This window comes from Physeter macrocephalus, chromosome 11 (assembly GCF_002837175.3).
Source record: "Physeter macrocephalus isolate SW-GA chromosome 11, ASM283717v5, whole genome shotgun sequence".
Classification (NCBI taxonomy): domain Eukaryota; kingdom Metazoa; phylum Chordata; class Mammalia; order Artiodactyla; family Physeteridae; genus Physeter; species Physeter macrocephalus.
In genome coordinates, this window is record NC_041224.1 from 114310375 (window position 1) to 114331008 (window position 20634).

Genomic DNA, 20634 nt, shown 5'->3' on the forward strand with positions numbered 1-20634 from the left:
CAGCGGCCATGGCTCACGGGCCCAGCCGCTCCGCGGCATGTGGGATCTTCCCGGACCGGGGCACGAACCCGTGTCCCCTGCATCGGCAGGCGGATTCTCAACCACTGCGCCACCAGGGAAGCCCTAACATGTCTTAAACCAAAGAATTCTTTCAACCAAATAGCAGATCTACCCATTTCTTTAAAGGTGCTATAATTTTCCAAGTTTAACTTCAGCTTTCCTGCCTGTGCACTAAACTAACCCTCACAATGATATGTAAAGTCAGTTTAGAATCAACCTTTCTTTACATAGTCACGAAGTCACTTCAGAATGTGAGTGACCTTCAGATTGGACCATTTACAGAGACGTGCAATGCTGAACCAAGCTGGATGCTGGGTTTCTACTAGTGACCACAGAAGTCACAAAGCTTCTGACCCTTCCCAACAACTAGGACCCCTCCTTCAGCAGCATATACATGCAGATTCTCACATTTAACCAAATTTACCTTTGCCCCATGGCTCTGCTACCACCCTTCTTCCCCCACCAAGATTAATTCTTTCTTCTTAAAACTGAGGAAACAGAGGACACATGCAGTCACCAGTTCTCTCTTCCCCGGCACCTTAAGCTCTTTGACTTAAGATAATCTTATTATTTGGGATAATCTATATGAAATGGAGAAGAAACAGACTAATAAAAAAAAAAAGTGGACTCTGGAAGCAAACTGCATGGGTTTGAATCCCAAACCTGTAATTTTCTCTGTTTTGTAACAATGAACAAATAACTTCTTTTGAGTCCTTTATTTCAACTATAAAATGAAGATAATAGTGCTGTATCTACCTTACAGAGCTATTAGAAAAGCAAACATGTTAGTATATGTAAATCAAATAGAACAGTGTTTCAGTTACAGAAAGCAATATACCACTTGTCTATAAGATTCAAGAGGACACGATATTTTATTTTTGTTCACCAAGCATGGAGAAGTATGCTGAGGATATGGTAGATACTCATAAGCTTTGCTGAATGAATGAGTCCATAACCAATTCAGACCCTCTTCCTCCAAGTCCTCCACATCCCTCACTTGTACTACACCTTCTCCCAGATTCACCCACTAGCTAAGTCTCTTGAGCACAGCACATATGCAATTCATATTTGTCCCTCTACCAAAATTTTAAAAATCATGCCCTGAAGATCTCTCTGGAACAAACAGTACAAATTGAAAGTTTTAAATTCTCTAAAGTCAAGGGTCTACCATATAGTGTGACTTGAATACTCTTTCTAAACCAATATTGCAAACCCCTGCTCAAATAAATATTCAAGTGGTTTTCATAGTGCATAGTGTAAACAAAGATCCATTATTCTTAGCCTGGCTCTGAAAAAAAAGTTCACCTCAACAGTTTCTGCTTTCCTTTTCCAAACTTACCTCTCTGGCTTTGCCTATAAGAAACTTCTGTTCCAGCCCAAGTTCCCACCGCTGTGCCTCTGCTCAAAATATGCCCTTATCTGGAATTTCCTATTTTCTTCACTTAAAAACAAACTAACAAAACCATTCTTTCAAGGAAACACTCAAACCTTCACTCTATGAAGACTCCTTTATCCTACTGCATTATGCACGAGTATGTGCATGTATGAGCGTGTGCACACCCACACACACTATTTTCTCCAGACAATAAGCCCTCAGAAAGCAGAAACGACATCTTATACATGATAGTAGCCAGTGCAGTGCAAAATACTAAATATACTTTTATTGTTAAAATCTAAATACTTATTGAGTCCATTCATACTATCAATTTCTATGTTTCAGATAAAAAAAAATTCAAGGGCTTCCCTGGTGGCGCAGTGGTTAAGAATCCGCCTGCCAATGCAGGGGACACGGGTTCGAGCCCTGGTCCGGGAAGATCCCACATGCTGCGGAGCAACTAAGCCCGTGTGCCACAACTACTGAGCCTGCGCTCTAGAGTCCACGAGCCACAACTGCTGAGCCTGCGTGCCACAACTACTGAAGCCCGTGCACCCTAGAGCCTGTGCTCTGCAACAACAGAAGCCACCGCGATGAGAAGCCCATGCACTGCAACGAAGAGTAGCCCCCGCTCGCCGCAACTAGAGAAAGCCCGCGCAGCGACAAAGACCCAACGAAGCCATAAATAAATAAATAAATTTATTAAAAAAAAAAAAATTCAAGAGATTTACTATTAATTTGATAGAATAATACCCTATTGTTAACAACTTAGCTAACCATCAACACCAGTTATCGGGATATTATAGTTTATCATATTTAAATAAATTACCACTTTTCAAAGAAGACTTTTTTTTAAAAACAATACATCTCAACTCAATTTACAGTTTAATTTAACTCAAGTGTTGTATGTGTGTGTATCTGTGTGTATGAGAGAGAGAAAATGAGAGAGAGAAATTTTCCATTGTTTAGAGCCTGTTACTTCAATTATCTTCACATTACAAATAAGGTACTAGCTGGTTAACACCAAGAATTAATTGGCAGAATCTGTAAACAATTTAAAAGGCTACAGGCTCCTTATTTCTGATTTCTGGCAGTAAAACAGCTCTAGAGACTCACTTTTTGCTTTTAATATAACTACTAAAATTCCTGAACCTCCCCTTACAAATGTAAATCTTCAATAATTAATGAATCTTTTTAGAAATACAGTAAAGGAAATTATCTCTTTGCTCTTGCAGCAGTGGAAGATGTTTAGGCTTCATAAAAATGTTTAAAGAATTGATCTGATAAGGTGTTGAGAACATTCACATGAATATGAATCTTCTTTCCTGTGCAATATATAGACCTGTGAATACCCATTCTCTTCTCAACTTGTTCTACTGAGTTAAAAGGAACCTCTGTCCATGAAAAGTGTTATTTGAACAAAGATATTTATGTAAGACTCTAAAGACTAAAAAATTATGACCATGTCCTATACAACCTTCAAAGAGAAATCTGTAGTTCTAATTTGCTGTCTTGCTTGATAATTTGTTGCCCTGCAAAAATGTTGCAATTAACATTTAAATTTCTTATTTGGAAGTCCTTCAATACCCCTCTAATCATTTTAGCTCCTCAAAGAAGCCTCTCTTAGCTATCAGACTTTTCCTGAAAGAGAGCAAACAGTACTTTATGTAGTATTCTAGGTAATGACAGATGATACAGAGGCCCTTAAACAAACAATTCTATGGCCAAATTAAAATTTGATTTGACTTCTATATAATTGGTATGTTTTCCTTACAACAAGAAATAGAGGAAAGATGACAATAAACAATTGCCACTGTATCATTTCATCCACTGAGAAATAATTTTAAGGACATCTTTGAAATGCCAAATACAAGAAAGAGATCTTTTCTGCTATACTAATTTACAACAGAATATAAAGAAAAAAATTTCAAATGAAAGGGTTTATAACTGTCATGAAATGAAGAAATCGTAAGAGGTAAGCAAGGTATTATATATACTTAAGGATAAAAATTAACATATTATAAGTGTGCTACATTAAGTAAAGCAAAAATTTGAGTTAAATCAGTTTAACTTGGCAATTCTGAAGCCAAGAAGTCAATATCTTATATAGAAAATAAGATAACGTACTTACCCGTTTTATTGTCAAAAAATTTGATGTGTCTATCTTCATGAGCAGTTATTGTAACAGGAAGTGTGGGATGACTTACTACTCTGTTAATGTGATTACTGGATTGTAAACCTGAAAAATAAAGGAGAATAATACACCAAAATTCAAACCATCGATGTAATGTGAAATCTAAAAAAAGTACAAACAAGACAAAATAAAATAAAAACAGGTTCACAGACACAGAAAAGAAATAGGTGGTTACCAGAGGGGAGGGGAGGTAGTGGCAGGGGAAGAGGTGAAGGGGATTATAAGGTACAAACCTCCAGTTATAAAATAAACAAGACATGGTGATGTAATATACAGCATAAGGAATATGGTCAATAATATTTCAATAAATTTGTATGAGGACAGATGGTTATTAGATTTATTGTGGTGATCATTTCATAATGTATGCAAATGTCAAATAATATGTAGTACACCTGACTTAATACTGTCCGTCAACTATATTTCAATTAAAACAAAACAAAAACTTCAATCAGAAGTTAAATGATGGCCTTTTTAGTCTTACCAAAAAATAAGAATCACTAACAACTAAAGCTTTTCTACATAAAACAAAAAATCTAAGAAATAAAACTAGAGCTCTAGAGAGATACAATTTCTTACAATATGTGTAAGCTAGCATGCCCTATAATATAAAATGGATAGTACTAGGCTCAAGTTTAGAAAAAAGTTAGAAGTATTTTAATGCAGACTGTCAATATAGGTGGTTTAGAATTTTTAAAAGACCCACAAATCACTGCTTTTAATACATAGCCCATAAAAGAATTAGAGGCAATTAATAAAGAAAAAATTCATAAGTGATAATTAGATGTTTGCAAGAACCACCCACACTGACAAAAAAACAGAGAACTGGAATTAATGTTCTTAGGAATGAGACCTTTTCTTTACTACCAAGTTCTTAATTTTTTTTTTTTTTTTTTTTTTTTTTTTGTGGTACGCGGGCCCCTCACTGCTGCGGCCCCTCCCTTTGTGGAGCACAGGCTCCGGACGCGCAGGCTCAGCGGCCATGGCTCACGGACCCAGCCACTCCGCCGCATGTGGGATCCTCCCGGACCGGGGCACGAACCCGTGTCCCCTGCGTCAGCAGGCAGACTCTCAACCACTATGCCACCAGGGAAGCCCAAGTTTCTTAATTTTTGATTAGATTAGTGATGAGGGAGAAAAGAGAGAGATCAAAACAAATGGGAAGGAACTTCCCTGGTGGTCCAGAGGTTAAGAATCCGCCTCCCAGTGCAGGGGACATGGGTTCGATCCCTTGTCAGGAAACTAAGATCCCACATGCCGCGAGGCAACTAAGCCCGCACGCTCTAAGGAAGAGCCTGTGCGCTGCAATGAAAGATCCCACATGACGCAACTAAGACCCGAGGCAGCCAAACAGATAAATTATTCTTTTTAAAAAGGGAAAATACTGTCAACATTTATTAGACTATAAATCAATCATTCTACATGTATACCAGAACTCTTAACTGAACTTAAACACATTGAAAAAAATAATCTATGTAAGAGGAAGAAAGGGACTTGGGATGAAAAGACACTTTGGGTATAATGTGGTTTGAGATTTGACCATGGAACCATTTAAATGTTTTCTATAATTATAAAATGACTTTTAAAAGAGCAGTCATGAAAAATCAAACAAATGAAACTTAACCATAAAATTAAACAAATGAACTTAACCATATATCCAATCAGCAGTATAAGCACAAAGAAATGAACTACTTCAAGTGACTTTTAAAAGCACAGTAATTAGACTGTCCAACACTAGTAGAATATACCCTATTATCAGTAAGGATACTGTTGCTGGTGGTGTTGCTATTATTATTCTGAGATGACTGTATCTGTACTGTGAGATAAATCAAATGAGAAACTTTGATGATTTTGCTGAGAACCAAGACTTTCAACATTGTTAAAATGAGATAAAAATATAAAATCAATGAGATAAAGATATGAAATCAATGAGATATATCTGAATTAGAATTGGAAGTATTTGTAAAAATTTATCAGTCTTTTTCTTTATTAAAAATGTACTTCTAGCTCTGTCCACTGAAAAAGTCTAAACCAATGACCAACTCAAGAGACATGAAAGCCATGGGGACTGACTCAATAGCACAGCACCTATCTTGTGGTCTCTAAATGCCATTTTCCACTAAAAGAAACCATGGCTCCTTAGAGAAATGGCTCATTTCAGATCTGGGGTGCAAAGTGAACAAGATGAACCTAGAACACCTTGTCATCTCAGAAAGTAAGAAAACCATCAACAACTAACAGGGTCAGGTCAAAAGGAGGACTCAGGAGCCAAGCTGAATAAGCTCCCACTGGCCAAAGATGAAATAATCGGAGTAGCAATAAAGATAATACCTGCAACAGACTGAAGTACATAAAATACATTTATATCCAAGAAAGATTATAATGATAATAAAAACAAACAATACCCAAAAGACTCACTGGTCACCTTTGGAGGATGCTAGGGAACTACCCTCATCATTTTAAAGCAATCATTTATCTTGCTTTTCCTTTATTAACTACTAACTCCAGGTAACCAAACTACTGATGAGAAGTGTTCCTTTTTATAGAAGCATTCTAGCTAATAATGGAGAAGAAATGATAGAATTAGAAAATAATTTTTCAACAGTTAATGAATTAATGGACCCAAGCAATGACTGGAAACATAAGAAAAAGATAAACCAGACAATATTTACTTCGGAAAAAAATTCACAGATTACTATGAAATAATCTTGCCAAAAACACTTAAAAACTTTAAAATGAAGACAAATAAAAACATTGAACCTGAATTTGAATAAGCCTCTAGGTCCACAAACAATTTACAGGAAATAACATGAATAGAGGAGTGCATTAAATGATACCACAAGGACATAATTGGCAAAATCAAAACTATGGGAAATTCTATAGGACAAATTACCCAATTTCTTCAATTAAAAAATGCAAGGGAAATAAAAGAGATGGAGGGGGAACCTACAGATGAAAAGAGACCTGAGAGACTTACCAACCATCACAATGCATGGGCCTTATTTGTATCCCTATTTGAATAAACTGTAAAATACATACCACATCCTATACTTACAACCTTGGCCATTTACACATAATTATTGGAGCTGGATGATGAGTTCATTTGGTTCATTATATTTTCTCTACTTTCACATGTATTTTCATTAAAAACTTTTTCAATTATTTCACTTGCTTTCTTTTACCTTTACATTGCTCTACTCACTTCTCTGTCCCCACATACTCACCCAAGCTTTTAAGCATAATTTGAGGAAACAGCAGAAGTAATAAGTACACAGTGAAAGTTAATTATTTTTCCATACTAAATACACTCAAAATATAAAAAATAAAAGGTTACCCTCTATTGTGAAATAATCCTTTTTAAGGTTCCAACCTTACCAGAAAACTTACCAGAATCTATCTGTGATGAAAGCATCACCAATGACTGTGATGTTTCTAGATCATAAATTACTGTACTACCAGTGTTGAAAGAGGTCACCATATGAGCTGGATCACAGCCTATAAAGTCAACCGATGTAGGTATTCCATGCTCTGAAAGGAGCACAAAGAGACACAGTGTAAACACAATAATTTAGAAATCTCTGATTTTCTAGTAAGAAAAAGGAATTTGAATATTCTTGAAATAATGTTAATAATGAAAAAGAAAGCAACTGTGTTAGGATGGTAAGATATAATAGGTAACTTTTCCTCAATTATTAGGAGTTTTTATAACATTATAAGAAAAATATAGCTAGAAGCCTCTTAAAGTAAGAGCAGATATACACAAAAGTTATTGTTCTCTTATGCATTTTCTTCGAGAGAGAAAAAAACCCCTAGGTTAGTTTACTGGCCCACTTGCAGTTTTATTTCTTACTGTAAAATGATAAAACAGCATTCTCACATCATTGTCTTGGGAGACTGTTCACCTGTCTGAGACTGGTAAGCCTTATCAAATAGCTAATACAAGTCAAATTTTTGGATCTGTGAAATCGAAGGTTTGGAATCTGGAATTCGCTGATACAAGTACTATCCTAAAGCAGCCCAAGCAGCAATTTTGCTCTTTATTAAATTCAACTGTCCAGATCAATGCACAGCTATGTGAAATCTGGAGTAAGCAATTAATTACCTGTATGAAGCAAGAAACAAATTATCTAAAAGAATTTTCATCTCAAAAGCTTATTTAGGCAATTCAAAAATTAGTAGAATCACTAAGGTATCTAGAGACCCAACAAAATTAAGCATAAATGTTCATCTAAAGTGTTTTAAAACAAAAAATTATTTTTAGTAAAAATAAAAGGTATGATTTAAAAAAATTACTTGTGTAACTCAGTTTGCACTTTCCAGTTAAGGGTGCTATTTCAATGATTATGGCTAGACTTCTCAACCAGTGTGCTCATATGTGGTTTATAGGTATGCTTGAGACTGTGATCCCTTCAATCTTTGTAAGCAGCCACTTGGATGGAGCTGGTGGAGGGCCTCCTGCTGTTCCTATAAGTAGCCTTGTTTGTCTACTCTACTGTTAAACATACAAATAATTCTATTCTTCACATAGGACATGTCCTGAAAAAGGTCAAAAAAAGCACTGAGCTACAGGATATACTTGCAAAGCACCTTTCTTATTTATTAAAAAAAATGACTAGGAATAAAAAGATTATCACAGCTTTATAAAATTCTTTCAATTATCTTTTTAAGCAGTCAGGAAATAGTAAATTGACTACTTTGTCTTTTTTATCTTCCAAATTTTTAAAAAATTAGCTTTTTTCAAAGAGGCAAAATTTACTCACCCCTGTCTCCATTGTAAGTGCAAATACATGGCAATTTTTCTTGTGGATTCCATAATCTAACAGTGCCATCTGCTGAACATGACAGTAATTGATTTTTTATGCCACTATAAGCAAGACCCCAGACAGCATCTGTATGAGCAACTAAAGTGCCAGCTAGAACATTTGGCTCTGTAACAAAAGAAACAAACAAAAGTTAGCTGAAAGAAGTTTTAAAAAAATGCTTTTGTATATAAAGATAACTTACTACATAATTAAGTATAAAGACTACACATACAGTCATAATAAGATAAACCAAAGTGCACATAGCCATCTCTATGTTGTGGAGATACGGGTAATTTTTATTCCCCTTTCCAATACTTTCCTATATTTTTCGAATTTTGTAAAAGGAACACACACTTTAAAAAACCAAAAAAACAAAAACAGCTTTACGGAGATGTAATTCCCATGCCATAAAATCCACCAATTTAAAGTGTCAATTAAATGGTTTTTAGTATATTCAACAAGTTGTGCAATCATCACCACATCAACTTTAGGACACCTTCATTGCTTGTTAGCTATTTCCCCCCAATCTTCCTCTCTGCCTTTCTGCAGCCCTAGGCAACCATTATTCTACTTTGTTTCTGTAAATTTGCCTATTCTGGACATTTTACACAAATAGCTTTTTGTGACTTCTTTCACTTAGCATAATGTTTTCAAGGTTTATCCACGTTGTAGCATGTATTAGTGCTTCATTTCCTTTTATTGCCAAATAATATTCCAGTGTATGGATATACTACATTTTATTTATCCATTCATTTGATGGACAATGGGGGCTAATAACACTGAACATCATTTGTCCTACAATCCTGTTTCTCTACTAAATTCACACTTTCCACAGATATTTCTCATCATCTCTGCAATACTCACAGTTCGTAACCTCCCTTACTCATGAATGATTCTCTCTCATACTTCACTGGGGAAATACAGCGTTGAAATAGAAACTTTTCCCCTACCTTTCTGTCACCCAACCTATAAATCTACTAGTATCTAAAACCATCTTCTCCGTGTTTCCAGATACAACTAAGGAATTATCCTCCTTCCCCCAAAAGGCTAATTCCACCAGGTATTCTGGATTCCATTCAACACACTAACTTGCTTTCATGTTTAGTTTTTCTACTACACAGATTATCTTCCTCCCTGGGATCATTACCACAGCAAACAAATATGCTCCAAAATCTCTCAACCTAATAAACAAACCTTACACCACCCTCCCACCAAATAATAGAAAACCATATTGAGTAAATGTGCTTTCTTACCTCCCATTTACTCTCTGAATCACCCCAATACCATACCATCACCACACCAAAACAACCCTTACTAAAATCACCAATGACGAAGTCTATTCTACCAAATTTAATAACATTTCCCTTCCTTCCTTCCTCCTTTCCCTCCTTCCCTTCTTCTCATCACAGTGCTTTTCATCCATAGAGTGTACCTTGAAAGGTCATCCAGAGGTCCCTTTACCTTCTGGCCTTAGCCCCAACATCCAACCTCTGTCTGGCCCAAACCTGGACGATCTATTTGTTACTTATAAAAAAGAACCTTTCTATCCTTATATTATTAGACCTCTAAGCAACATTTGAAAGTGCATACCATTTCTTCTCAAAATGGTATGCTTGCATGATTCCACATTTTCCTGGACACCCTACTACCTCACAGGCCATGATGCCTTCTTAGTTTTTTTGGTTGGCTCTCTTGCTCTAGCCACCCCATCCGCCATGTCAGAGCTCCTCAGGATTTTGCCTTCTCTTCCTACCCTATACAACACATTCTCCCTATGTAATGCCACCCATTCTCACATCTTGACACTGATGGTACCTACTTGATACTGCCATCTCTTAACATGCATAAAAACCCAAACTCAGCCTCCTTTATCTTCTCACACCTGTTCTGTTCCCATTCAATATGCTACCATCGTATACTCAGTTGCTCATGTCAAAAATGCAGGTGTGGTAATGAAAAAGTTCTGAATTAGTGGTAATGATTGCACAACCCTGCGAATATGGTAAAAACTACTGAACTGTACACTTCAAAAGGGTGAATCTTATCATATGTGAATTATACCTCAATAAAGCTGTTAAAAAATAAACAAGAGTCACTCATCCATCACTATATCCACTCAACCCAATTTATCAATAGATTCTGTCTGTTCTACCCTATCTCCCCAGAATGTCTTAAATCTATTTCTCTCCAACTGCTCTACTACCCACTCTAATCTTGGCAACATCATCTCTCACCTAGTCTACCAGATCACTATGTTACAACTTTACAACTTCACATTGGTATTCCTTTCTCCACTCTTCCCACCCCCAATCTATTCTCCTTGCAACAGCCAGAGTTATCTTTTTAAACCCTACATTTCCAAGTTGCTTCCTGGCTTAAAACTCTTTACTAAAAGGTTAACTTTTGTTCTTTAGATTTTGGCTTGAATGTGATTATTTTAGACTATATCTAAAGAAGACTTTGGCTGTTACTCCCTCTCATAGTACTGTATCTTCATACCACTTACCACAATTTGTAACTATCCATCCCCTTGTTTGTGTTTAAAGTCTGTTTTTTCTATTAGACCAATTCTTATTTGATGTATGCTTGATATCTGGCAAATTTAAGCACCAAGTGTGTGTTAAATAAAAAGACCAAAGAGCTCTTAAATTCCTTTTTAAAAAATATTTACTTATTTGGCTGTGCTGGTTGCAGCACACGGGATCTTGGTTGCACCGAGTGGGATCTTTAGTTGTGGCATGTGAACTCTTAGTTGTGGAATGTGGGCTCTTAGTTGCGGCATGTGGGCTCTTAGTTGCGGCATGTGGGATCTAGTTTCCTGACCAGGGATCAAAGCCGGGCCCCTAGCATTGGGAGTGCAGAGTCTTAGACACTGGACCACCAGGGAAGTCCTTTAAATTCTTTTTAAATGAACCAACCATTAAGTAGACAACTATTTAACCATTCTCATACTAATAAACATTCATTTTGTTTTAATTTTTTATAATTACAAACAATGCCCTTGTAAATATATTTGAATACATGTGCAGGTATTTGTTAGCCAGATTCTAAAAGTGGCATTTGGGAATAAAAGGTTTTTTTTTTTTTTTTGTGGTACGCAGGCCTCTCACTGTTATGGCCTCTCCCGTAGCGGAGCACAGGCTCCGGACGCGCAGGCTCAGCCGCCATGGCTCACGGGCCCAGCCGCTCCTCGGCATGTGGAATCCTCCCAGACCGGGGCACGAACCCGTGTCCCCTGCATCGGCAGGCGGATTCTCAACCACTGCGCCACCAGGGAAGCCCGTTTTTTTTTTTTTTCAATTAAGGAATTTTTTGTCCCTCAAGTTGACTGATTTATACCCTTATGTCCCTAATTTGTTTCTATCGTCTCCCACTAAATATTTTTTGAACTACATAAAGTATTTAAGTTTTAAAAATTATTCCCTATATTAAATTTTATCCTCCTTTCTGTAACTAGTACTGAAATTAATGTTTTAATTAATACAGTTTTTTAAATTTTTGAACACCATAAAGGAAGTACCAACTTGCAGGCTAAAATATTCATGGCATGATATTTCTTAATTTTTCTCTTTAATAAAGCACATGGAAGGAAATGAAGAGACTAATACATATTTAAATAATCTTATAATATTTGAGGTGATTATTTTTGTCAGCCCCATTCACTTTAAGAAAGACATCTTGAGCCTTTTACTTACCGTATGTATCATATGGATCCACATTAGGACTAGGCATATTCCACCACTGGATAGTTGCATCAATACCACCACTAAAACACTGTTCTCCATTAGAACTAATAGCTAATGATAGAACAGGACCACTATTATAGGAAAAGAGGAAAGAAATTACTTATAAAGCCTAAGAAGAAACTCATATCTGCATCCCCCCCAACCTCTCTCTAAATTTATGTGGTATCTAAAACTGTTTAGGTAAACATGTACATTTGAACAGTACTGATTATAGTCTCACTAATACAATTAATCAAATGAAATATTGTTCAGTATGTCTTTCCTAATATAAAACAAACATTATGAGCAAATTATAAGGTTTTACAATTGATAAATAATAGTTAACAATAACTATGGTTAATTAAGTCCTAATTCAATAAAACTTACATGTGGGCCCTAAATGTGTAGATAGGCTCTACATCTAAAGAGGCACTCCTAAAAGAGGGGGGAAAAAAAGGGTGGGGGGAGGAGAATATTAATAATGGTAAATCATTGGTTGATATACAAGGGTCATTAGGAAAGATCAAATGAGTACATAAAAGATATGGGACCATAAAGAATAATAATTATTTATAATTAGCAAATTTGGAAGGAAAAAAATAGGCTAATATTAAAATACTTGCTTTTTGGCAGGAACTGTTTTTTGCAAGTTCCAAAGTTTCAGAGTATGGTCCTCAGAGGCAGTAACCAGCACAGGTTCTACAGGATGAAAAGCTAATGCCCGTACTCCATCAAAATGGCTACGTAGTGTATACTTGGGATTCCATGTCTTTCGAAAGGCATCTTTATTGGCAGGCAACTAAAAAGAAAGAGTGCAATATTTAGTAGTGGTAAAAGTAGTTAATTGATAGGCATGTGGAATTTTTGTTTGTTTTGGCGTGTTTAAAATATATATGCAAAACTGCTTTGCTAAAATAAAATGTCCAGCGGAAATTGAGTATACCTTAAAAACTTTATAACAAATCTTTATCATTTAATAAGAACTAAGAAATAATTTCATTAGCTTTCAAATACTTAGATCAAATGAGTCCCTTAATCTGTTTTACCTAATCATCAGGGTAAACCCAAAGTCCTATTAAACATCAAATGAGAACAAAAGCAAAACAAAACAAAAAAACTACCATGCTGCAATACTTTACATGAAAACAATAAAAATTATATAAATTACTACTAAAAATCCAAGGGTACAACATTAACAATATAGCTGTCATTTAGAAAATCAGCATGTGACATTTTTCAAGGCAGCAAGTTAAAGTACTTTCCAAAAGTCTGAACTAAAGACACTTTATTGATATTGATTAAGAGGTTAATCTTTTTACCTTCATTTCTCCATCTGTAAAGACAGGCTGTGAAACTTCTAAAGTAGTCAAAAGTTTATTGGAATTTAGTTGCTTATATACTTTAAAAGTATTAATGAGAATAATCCAGCCCACCAAGGCTGATGTCTCTAAAAAAGCATGCTAACATAAGTATAAAATGTAGAAAAAGGACTTTGTTATAAAAGGAAAAAAAATAATTTGCTGAAAAACTGCAAATTCACTAATACAAAATCTAAACAAGTATAGTTAACTCTCAATTGAGTGTTTATTGTCTATAAAAGATTTAATCCAAGACTAGTTTCACCTCTAACACTGTCCTTCCCACGTCCTCTCCATCCTTTCCCCATCCCTCAAATGAAGGACTAAATATTCAGGAAATGACAAACTAACTCTAACATTATCCTTTAAAAAAAAAGTTCAATAATAAAACGTGCTATTTAGGAATTATCCTGAAGGCAAATAAGTGATTCGGGTTACCTATTTTTCTCGTTAACAGCAAAATATGGCTTAATTTGAGTAGGTAATTGAGAGTTGACTACTCAGGTAGATATTTATCAACCAATATTTTAAGGTAATCAATCACCCCAAACTCCTAACTAATCCACCACAATACCTAAGAAAAAATTTAAACACCACAAAGGAAGTAGTTATAAGAAAAAAACTACATGTCACTTCAAATAAACACAATGTCACACTTAAACTTATCTTTTCCATGCACCTTGACATTAATTCTGTTTTATAAGTGTTTCCAAAAAATAAGGAGCCTTCTATTAAATCATTAAAAAATTAAAAATAAAACTGCACTTACATCATAACTATAGTCTGCATCATTTGTTACCGTCAAGTCTGCAAGGTCTCCAAGGCCCAGTACACTTAACAAAACATCATCAGAACCCATAATAAATGACTTGCCTCCTCCAGATGGAAACGTTATTGGTTCAGCTATAAAGAACAAAACCGCTTCTTAAATGCTGAAAAATCATACAGTACAAGACAATATTGTGGGGGAAATGTAAGCACTTAACAGTTACAATATTCAGTAATATAATTAATTTTTTTCCCACTTCCCTCATTTCTTCCACTCAAAAAATCCTATTACTGTGTAGTAATAAACAAGTGTTTATTTTGGAACTGAGCATAATTTCCCACAAATCAAATGTGCACTAGATATATTATTTCAGGGTGGGAGGTGGGGCACAAAAGCTTTGTCTATTTACATCACTTATCACTTTGGTACAACTATAATTATATTATTTTTAAAACATAATAGGCTGTTGCTAAGTCCTTTTGCTTTCTATCATATTTGCTTGAAAGTGCTAGGTATTCTAGTCCCTGGTAAAAATTAATGTAAGTATTCACATGTAAATGGTTTCCAGTCTGCAATACAGTGCATCAGCTTACTGAAGTGAAGCCTTAAATTGCTCAGATTTCTTCAGTAACAGCAACGGTCTAGGAAAAGGGCAGTTCTACCATCACTGTCCGTTTTCTTTCCCTAAAAGGTTAATGTATGTGATTTTCAGAATGGCTTCCAGCTTTCAAACTTTGACTATGTTTTTTTATTTTAACTTCCCTTTTATTTACCATTATACTTCTAAAATAAAATAATCTACACTGACTATGGATAGCACTTTAAACTTCTGATACTTGGACCAATTAAAATCAAACACTGCCATAATTAGAATAACTACACTACTATATATTTTGCTATTACAGTTATAGGATAAGCAATAATTCTCCGTATCATTTCAAACATGCTTTGAAAGCAAAATTTTAATCTTAAAATACAAGGGGAAAGTACATAAAATCATTGTAATACAAAACAACTCAACATATCAATACATATTTAAAATCCATGAGCAAATTTAAAAGGGAAACATAAAAATTCAAGCTATTTATCAATTTTGAAAAATTCCTATAAAAGATGATATAATTTAATACACTATAGGAAACATAACAGATGTCATAAAATTTGTCAGTCATCACTGATACTACTGAAAATATTCTGAGAAGATACAAGTCAACTTCTCCTAGATATATACTATGGCAAAAGTAAAATTCATCCTTATTTAGAATATCTTTATTTATTAAAGTAATCTGTAATATCAAAGTAAGCTATATAATTTGATTCAAATAGGGTCCTGAATGACATTTCTAAAATGAAGCTGTGTGTCAGCAACTGATATAGGGTAAATTGGATAGAAAATACACATAGGGATAGCAGTATTTAATTAATTTTATAATGATTATACCTACTGAATCTAAATAATCTATAGCACCCATCCTTCCTACCAATATCTAGTATGCAGTTATTGGTAATACCAGAAGAAGCTGAGAATTATAAAATCAATAGTTTAAAATTATGTTTAAGAACAATTATATAAAATTCATTAGGTATTACTTTCTCAAAGCATTTTTAGCCAGTACAAGGACATGTTTTTCTTTTAAGCTCAGAATTTGTTTCTAAGACAAGTTAGAACAAAATGCCACAATTCCTCCCACTCACAATTACACAAACACTCAATAATGGAACTTTTGATAAAGCCCAATAAAGTATTAGTATCTTTAACATGGTAACTAATTATTCTGCATTATTACATATTCTTTTTGCAGAGATATTTCTTATCAGTTACTGACCAATTTAAGAGCATGTGAAGGGAAGTGTCTAAGCAATATTAGCTAGTTTTATTAGAATTTTAGATTAATTGTATTAAATAAAAAGTATACCAATTTCTAATTAATCACATAACTACAGTTCTCTATCTCTATACACATATATCCATTTATACATAGCAAGCTATCCTGCTCACTCAGCATCTACTACGTATACATCTCGGTGAAAAAAATCTTTTAAGCTGTATTTCTCCTTTCCACAATCACCCATTACTGTGGCATACAGCAATCATAATAAATACTCAATTTATCTGCCCTTGTTTCTTTGCAGAGGGAATTAATTTCTATTCTATAAATTCATTTTATTAATGTTAACATAATTACCTATAGCACATGATTACATAAGCATAAAAATGTTATTAGCAATTCAAAGAAAAATTATTAAAAGGAACAGTTTTTAATGACATAAATTATGATACCTTTTATTAGATAGCCTAAAAGATTTCATCAAGCAATTTAAGAAAACTATTATCATATTAGCATTTCCCTTTATGGAAATCTTAGGGTCTACAAAACGAGGTCTTACAACAAGGTCCTTTGTATACTTTTTAAATTAATCCTCCTTTTTATGGACACTAACGACCAAGGAAACCTGTAGCTCACATATCAAACTCTTCCTATCTCCTTCAATTTTATCAAATCTAGAGAACACAGCTCAGTAACTGATTCCATCCGTGCCAGTGGCAACATGGTATACCTTAAGTCTTAACTAAAAATAGTCTGAAATGTTGTAATGTGTAAGTTTCTCTCCTTGAAAACAGACATTTTTTTCTTTATAAAATGAGGTATGACACGGCCTTCAATAGGAATGCATAAAGTTGGAGATGGCCACTGAAAATAAGAGATTATGAACTCTAATGTTCCCTTCTTAGCTCTAAGTCAAAGCTGAACTTAAATCTTTTTTAGTAACAAATTCTAATATTTACCCTTTAAAAAGTATAATAAGGTTATGCTTATCTTCCCACCTCCTAGACCTTCCACTATTAATAGTCAGATCACTGACTTACATTTTTTTCTTTAAAAAGCACAACTAGACACAAAAATACATACAAGTTCTAAATTGGTTTTTGTGTAGCATGAGTCTTGACTGGTTTTTTTCTATAGGTCATTGGTTTGAAACATTTAAAAAGGTCCCTAATTCCTGCTAATATGGCCTTGCCTTAAGCTGTAAAATCTGCAGTTTATGTAGTGTTAACTAGAAAAATTTTAGCAAGTTTTCCTATGCACTGTTTGGTAAACCATTACTAAATGCATAAAATGAAGAATAATGGAGCTGGCATATGCATTTTAGAAAATACTTCCTAAAGTAAAACAGGAAAATAGCTTAACAGTGGGAAAGAGATCTAGGAAAAAAATCAATAGATTTTTACTTTTCCTGTTGCTTTTCATGCTTTAATATTTTTGTTTTGGTTTTATTATTTTAATGATTTTCTTTATCCTTCTTCAAATATTCCTAGATTATGGCGAGTGGTAAATGCATGCAGAGATGATTGACTGTAAAGGAAAAATGCAAAATTATTTAACTTTAAGGAAAATGTACTAGTAGAGAACCCTTAGAAGAGAATAAGATGTATTCAAAATTTTTTTTTTTTTTTTTTTTTTTGCGGTACGCGGGCCTCTCACGTTGCTGAGCACAGGCTCCGGACGTGCAGGCTCAGCGGCCATGGCTCACGGGCCCAGCCGCTCCGCGGCATGTGGGATCTTCCCAGACCTGGGCACGAACCCGTGTCCCCTGCATCGGCAGGCGGACTCTCAACCACTGCGCCACCAGGGAAGCCCCTGAAAATTTTTTGACTGGGGTATCAAATTACCTTACATAGCAAAAGCGGAAATATCAATGAAAATCAATCTATATGCCAAATTATTAGATAATGGATTATCCTTTATATATGTATTATATATCACAATAAACCTTTGGTAAGAATTCAGTCTCATTACTTAGAATTATAACTATCTAGACCTAGATTTATAAATTACTCAAGTACATCTATGTATCTTCAGCTAAAATCAATTATGGAAAAAAGTGCCTAAATAGTATTTTCATTTCCTGCACATTTCTAGTTTAGGCAAACTTTAGAAAATTCATTACAAGTAGTATATACTTGGTACCAGGTTAAAGAATAATGATGTTGCCTTATTCTAAAATGATTAAATTAGGCAATTGTTTTATATATATATATATATATATATATATATATATATATATATATATATATACATGCCTTTTCATACTTGAAAAATATACCCATAGAATAAATTCCTGCCGGTAGCAAGCATACCAATTAAACAGGATATACAGTTTAAATTTATAAACAATATCCAAATACCCTCTAAAAACCATTGCATCCCATTATATAACCAACCGGAGTGCAATGAGAAGATCTGCTTTCCCCCAGTGTTAGCAACACTAGGCTCTATTACTTTTTTTTTGCCAATCAGATAGGTAAAAATTTATGTTTCTTAGAAATAATACATGTAAAGTTCCAAGCACAATCTCTGGCACTTAGTTGTCTCCTAATCAGTGACAGTTATTATTAGTTACTAAATGTAAGCCATATGACAAAATGACTAAATAGTTATTTTCCATATGTATTATTTCAAGTCTACTATTTCTCTGCTACTAGATCTGTAAGCTAAAGTCACAGTTCAGAAAGGTACTTTGAAATGATATATGAAACAACTCCACCTAACATCAAAAACGAACAAAAAAGCTTATAAAGACACAGAAACCAAAAATTTCAAAATCTCTTAGGACAATTACACCAAGAGCTTGCCCAACACCTTCTCTGAAGATCATATAAACTGATCATTTTAAAACAGCAGCAAGTTTATAATATTAAGGAGATGTGATTTGGAATTAATGTCTTCTGCAATGTAAAGAAACATGATAGCTAAATTTTGTACCTTCCTCTGCTCTTGCACCTTCATGATCAGTTCTAGTAGAGGCTGACCTAGACTGATTTATGATTCCTGAAGGGATGAAGGGCAGCTCATCATCTCCCAGATCAGCTATCATGTCGTAGAGTTTTGTCCTGTTGACCCCTGTAAATTAATGTCAGCAGCAGAGGTTCATGTAACAGCTACTGCTTGACTTTCTAGCAGCCTTAAAAACCTACCTACTAACAAAACAGGCTATTTTTAAGAAGTTCCAGTTATAAAAATCTCCAATAATCAAAGATGTCTTCAATTTTCCATACCAACCCCCCCCAAATAAATAATTTAAATATTTAAGATATTCACTATTTCTGTGGAGTATATATACATAAAATTGAGTCTTCTGTCACACAACCAAAGTTCTAAGCTCACAGACACAGAAGGTACCATTAAAACAAAAAATTTTGGTGTTTTGTTACCATTTAACAGTGTAAAGAATAAAACATGAGTTTTTCCAACTTAATCCATTATTTTAAAACATTAACAAAAAAATTAGTACAAATGATTTTTATGAGGGTGCAACAAACAATTAACTTTCCCTGTGTTTATGTGGATATTTTCCTGCCATATTCACACAAATATGTCATTAACAAATCAACTCCAATTTTCCTCAAAATGTTTTTTCACTTTTCCCAAATTTGAAAAACCTGATTTACCCATGAGCTCTCTTAGTTTCTCATCATAGTATAAAAAGTCAACATTGTTGGGCTTCCCTGGTGGCGCAGTGGTTGAGAGCCCGCCTGTTGATGCAGGGGACACGGGTTCGTGCCCCGGTCCGGGAAGAACCCACATGCCGCGGAGCGGCTGGGCCCGTGAGCCATGGCCGCTGAGCCTGTAAGGAGACAATTTCAGCTGTTGCATGGATAATCCAGGCCCAAATATGCAAAACTCAGTAGCATCTACAGTACTGTGGGATCTCTTTAACTGTGAAATTCAGAAATGACAAGAGAATCATTTCTCTTATGTATTTTGAAAGAAAATAGTTTTAAGAATGTCAGAAAAAATAATTTGAAAAGACAAAAGAAAATGCTTTATAGTCAATATAAAGTAAAAACAATTAAAATAGGCAAATCCAAGGCCACATTTTATGACCTTATTTACTAATGTCAACATTAGTGGACCAATTAGACTACATAATTATTAAATTTCACTATGGCTATGAGAATATTAGTAATTCTATAGGAACTATCATTCATTTATGTATCCCTAACAGAATGCCAGATAGTGAGATTATAAGGCTTAACGGAAACAGGTGGAATCTTATACATTTACTAACTCTATTTCAGTGTAATCCCTAACTTCTTAGAAATGCTTAAGCAACTCTACTGTATGCAAAATGTCAAGTAGTCTGAATTTCCTAAAGTAATTATAATGGAGAAACTCAGTTATTATCTGAGGATTTTCCCCCTGACAATAAAGTGACTGTAAACAAATTCTCTAATAAATGAAAAACTGCCGGGGCTTCCCTGGTGGCGCAGTGGTTGCGCGTCCGCCTGCCGATGCAGGGGAACCGGGTCCGCGCCCCGGTCTGGGAGGATCCCACATGCCGCGGAGCGGC

General features: G+C 34.7%; 1 protein-coding gene across 3 annotated transcripts in view; it reads right to left on the reverse strand.

Moving 5' to 3' along the window:
- The window catches only part of STRN3 (striatin 3), a 138689-nt gene that overhangs the window by 5250 nt on the left and 112805 nt on the right, over positions 1–20634 (reverse strand). For all 3 annotated transcript variants that reach the window (XM_024134172.3, XM_024134191.3, XM_024134186.3), the window contains 8 exons: positions 19047–19184; positions 14281–14414; positions 12777–12952; positions 12541–12588; positions 12124–12245; positions 8387–8554; positions 7014–7154; positions 3567–3674 (listed from right to left, as the gene is read on the reverse strand). In XM_024134172.3, coding sequence (XP_023989940.1) covers positions 3567–3674; positions 7014–7154; positions 8387–8554; positions 12124–12245; positions 12541–12588; positions 12777–12952; positions 14281–14414; positions 19047–19184 — 1035 coding nt within the window. The remainder of the gene's footprint in view (positions 1–3566; positions 3675–7013; positions 7155–8386; positions 8555–12123; positions 12246–12540; positions 12589–12776; positions 12953–14280; positions 14415–19046; positions 19185–20634) is intronic.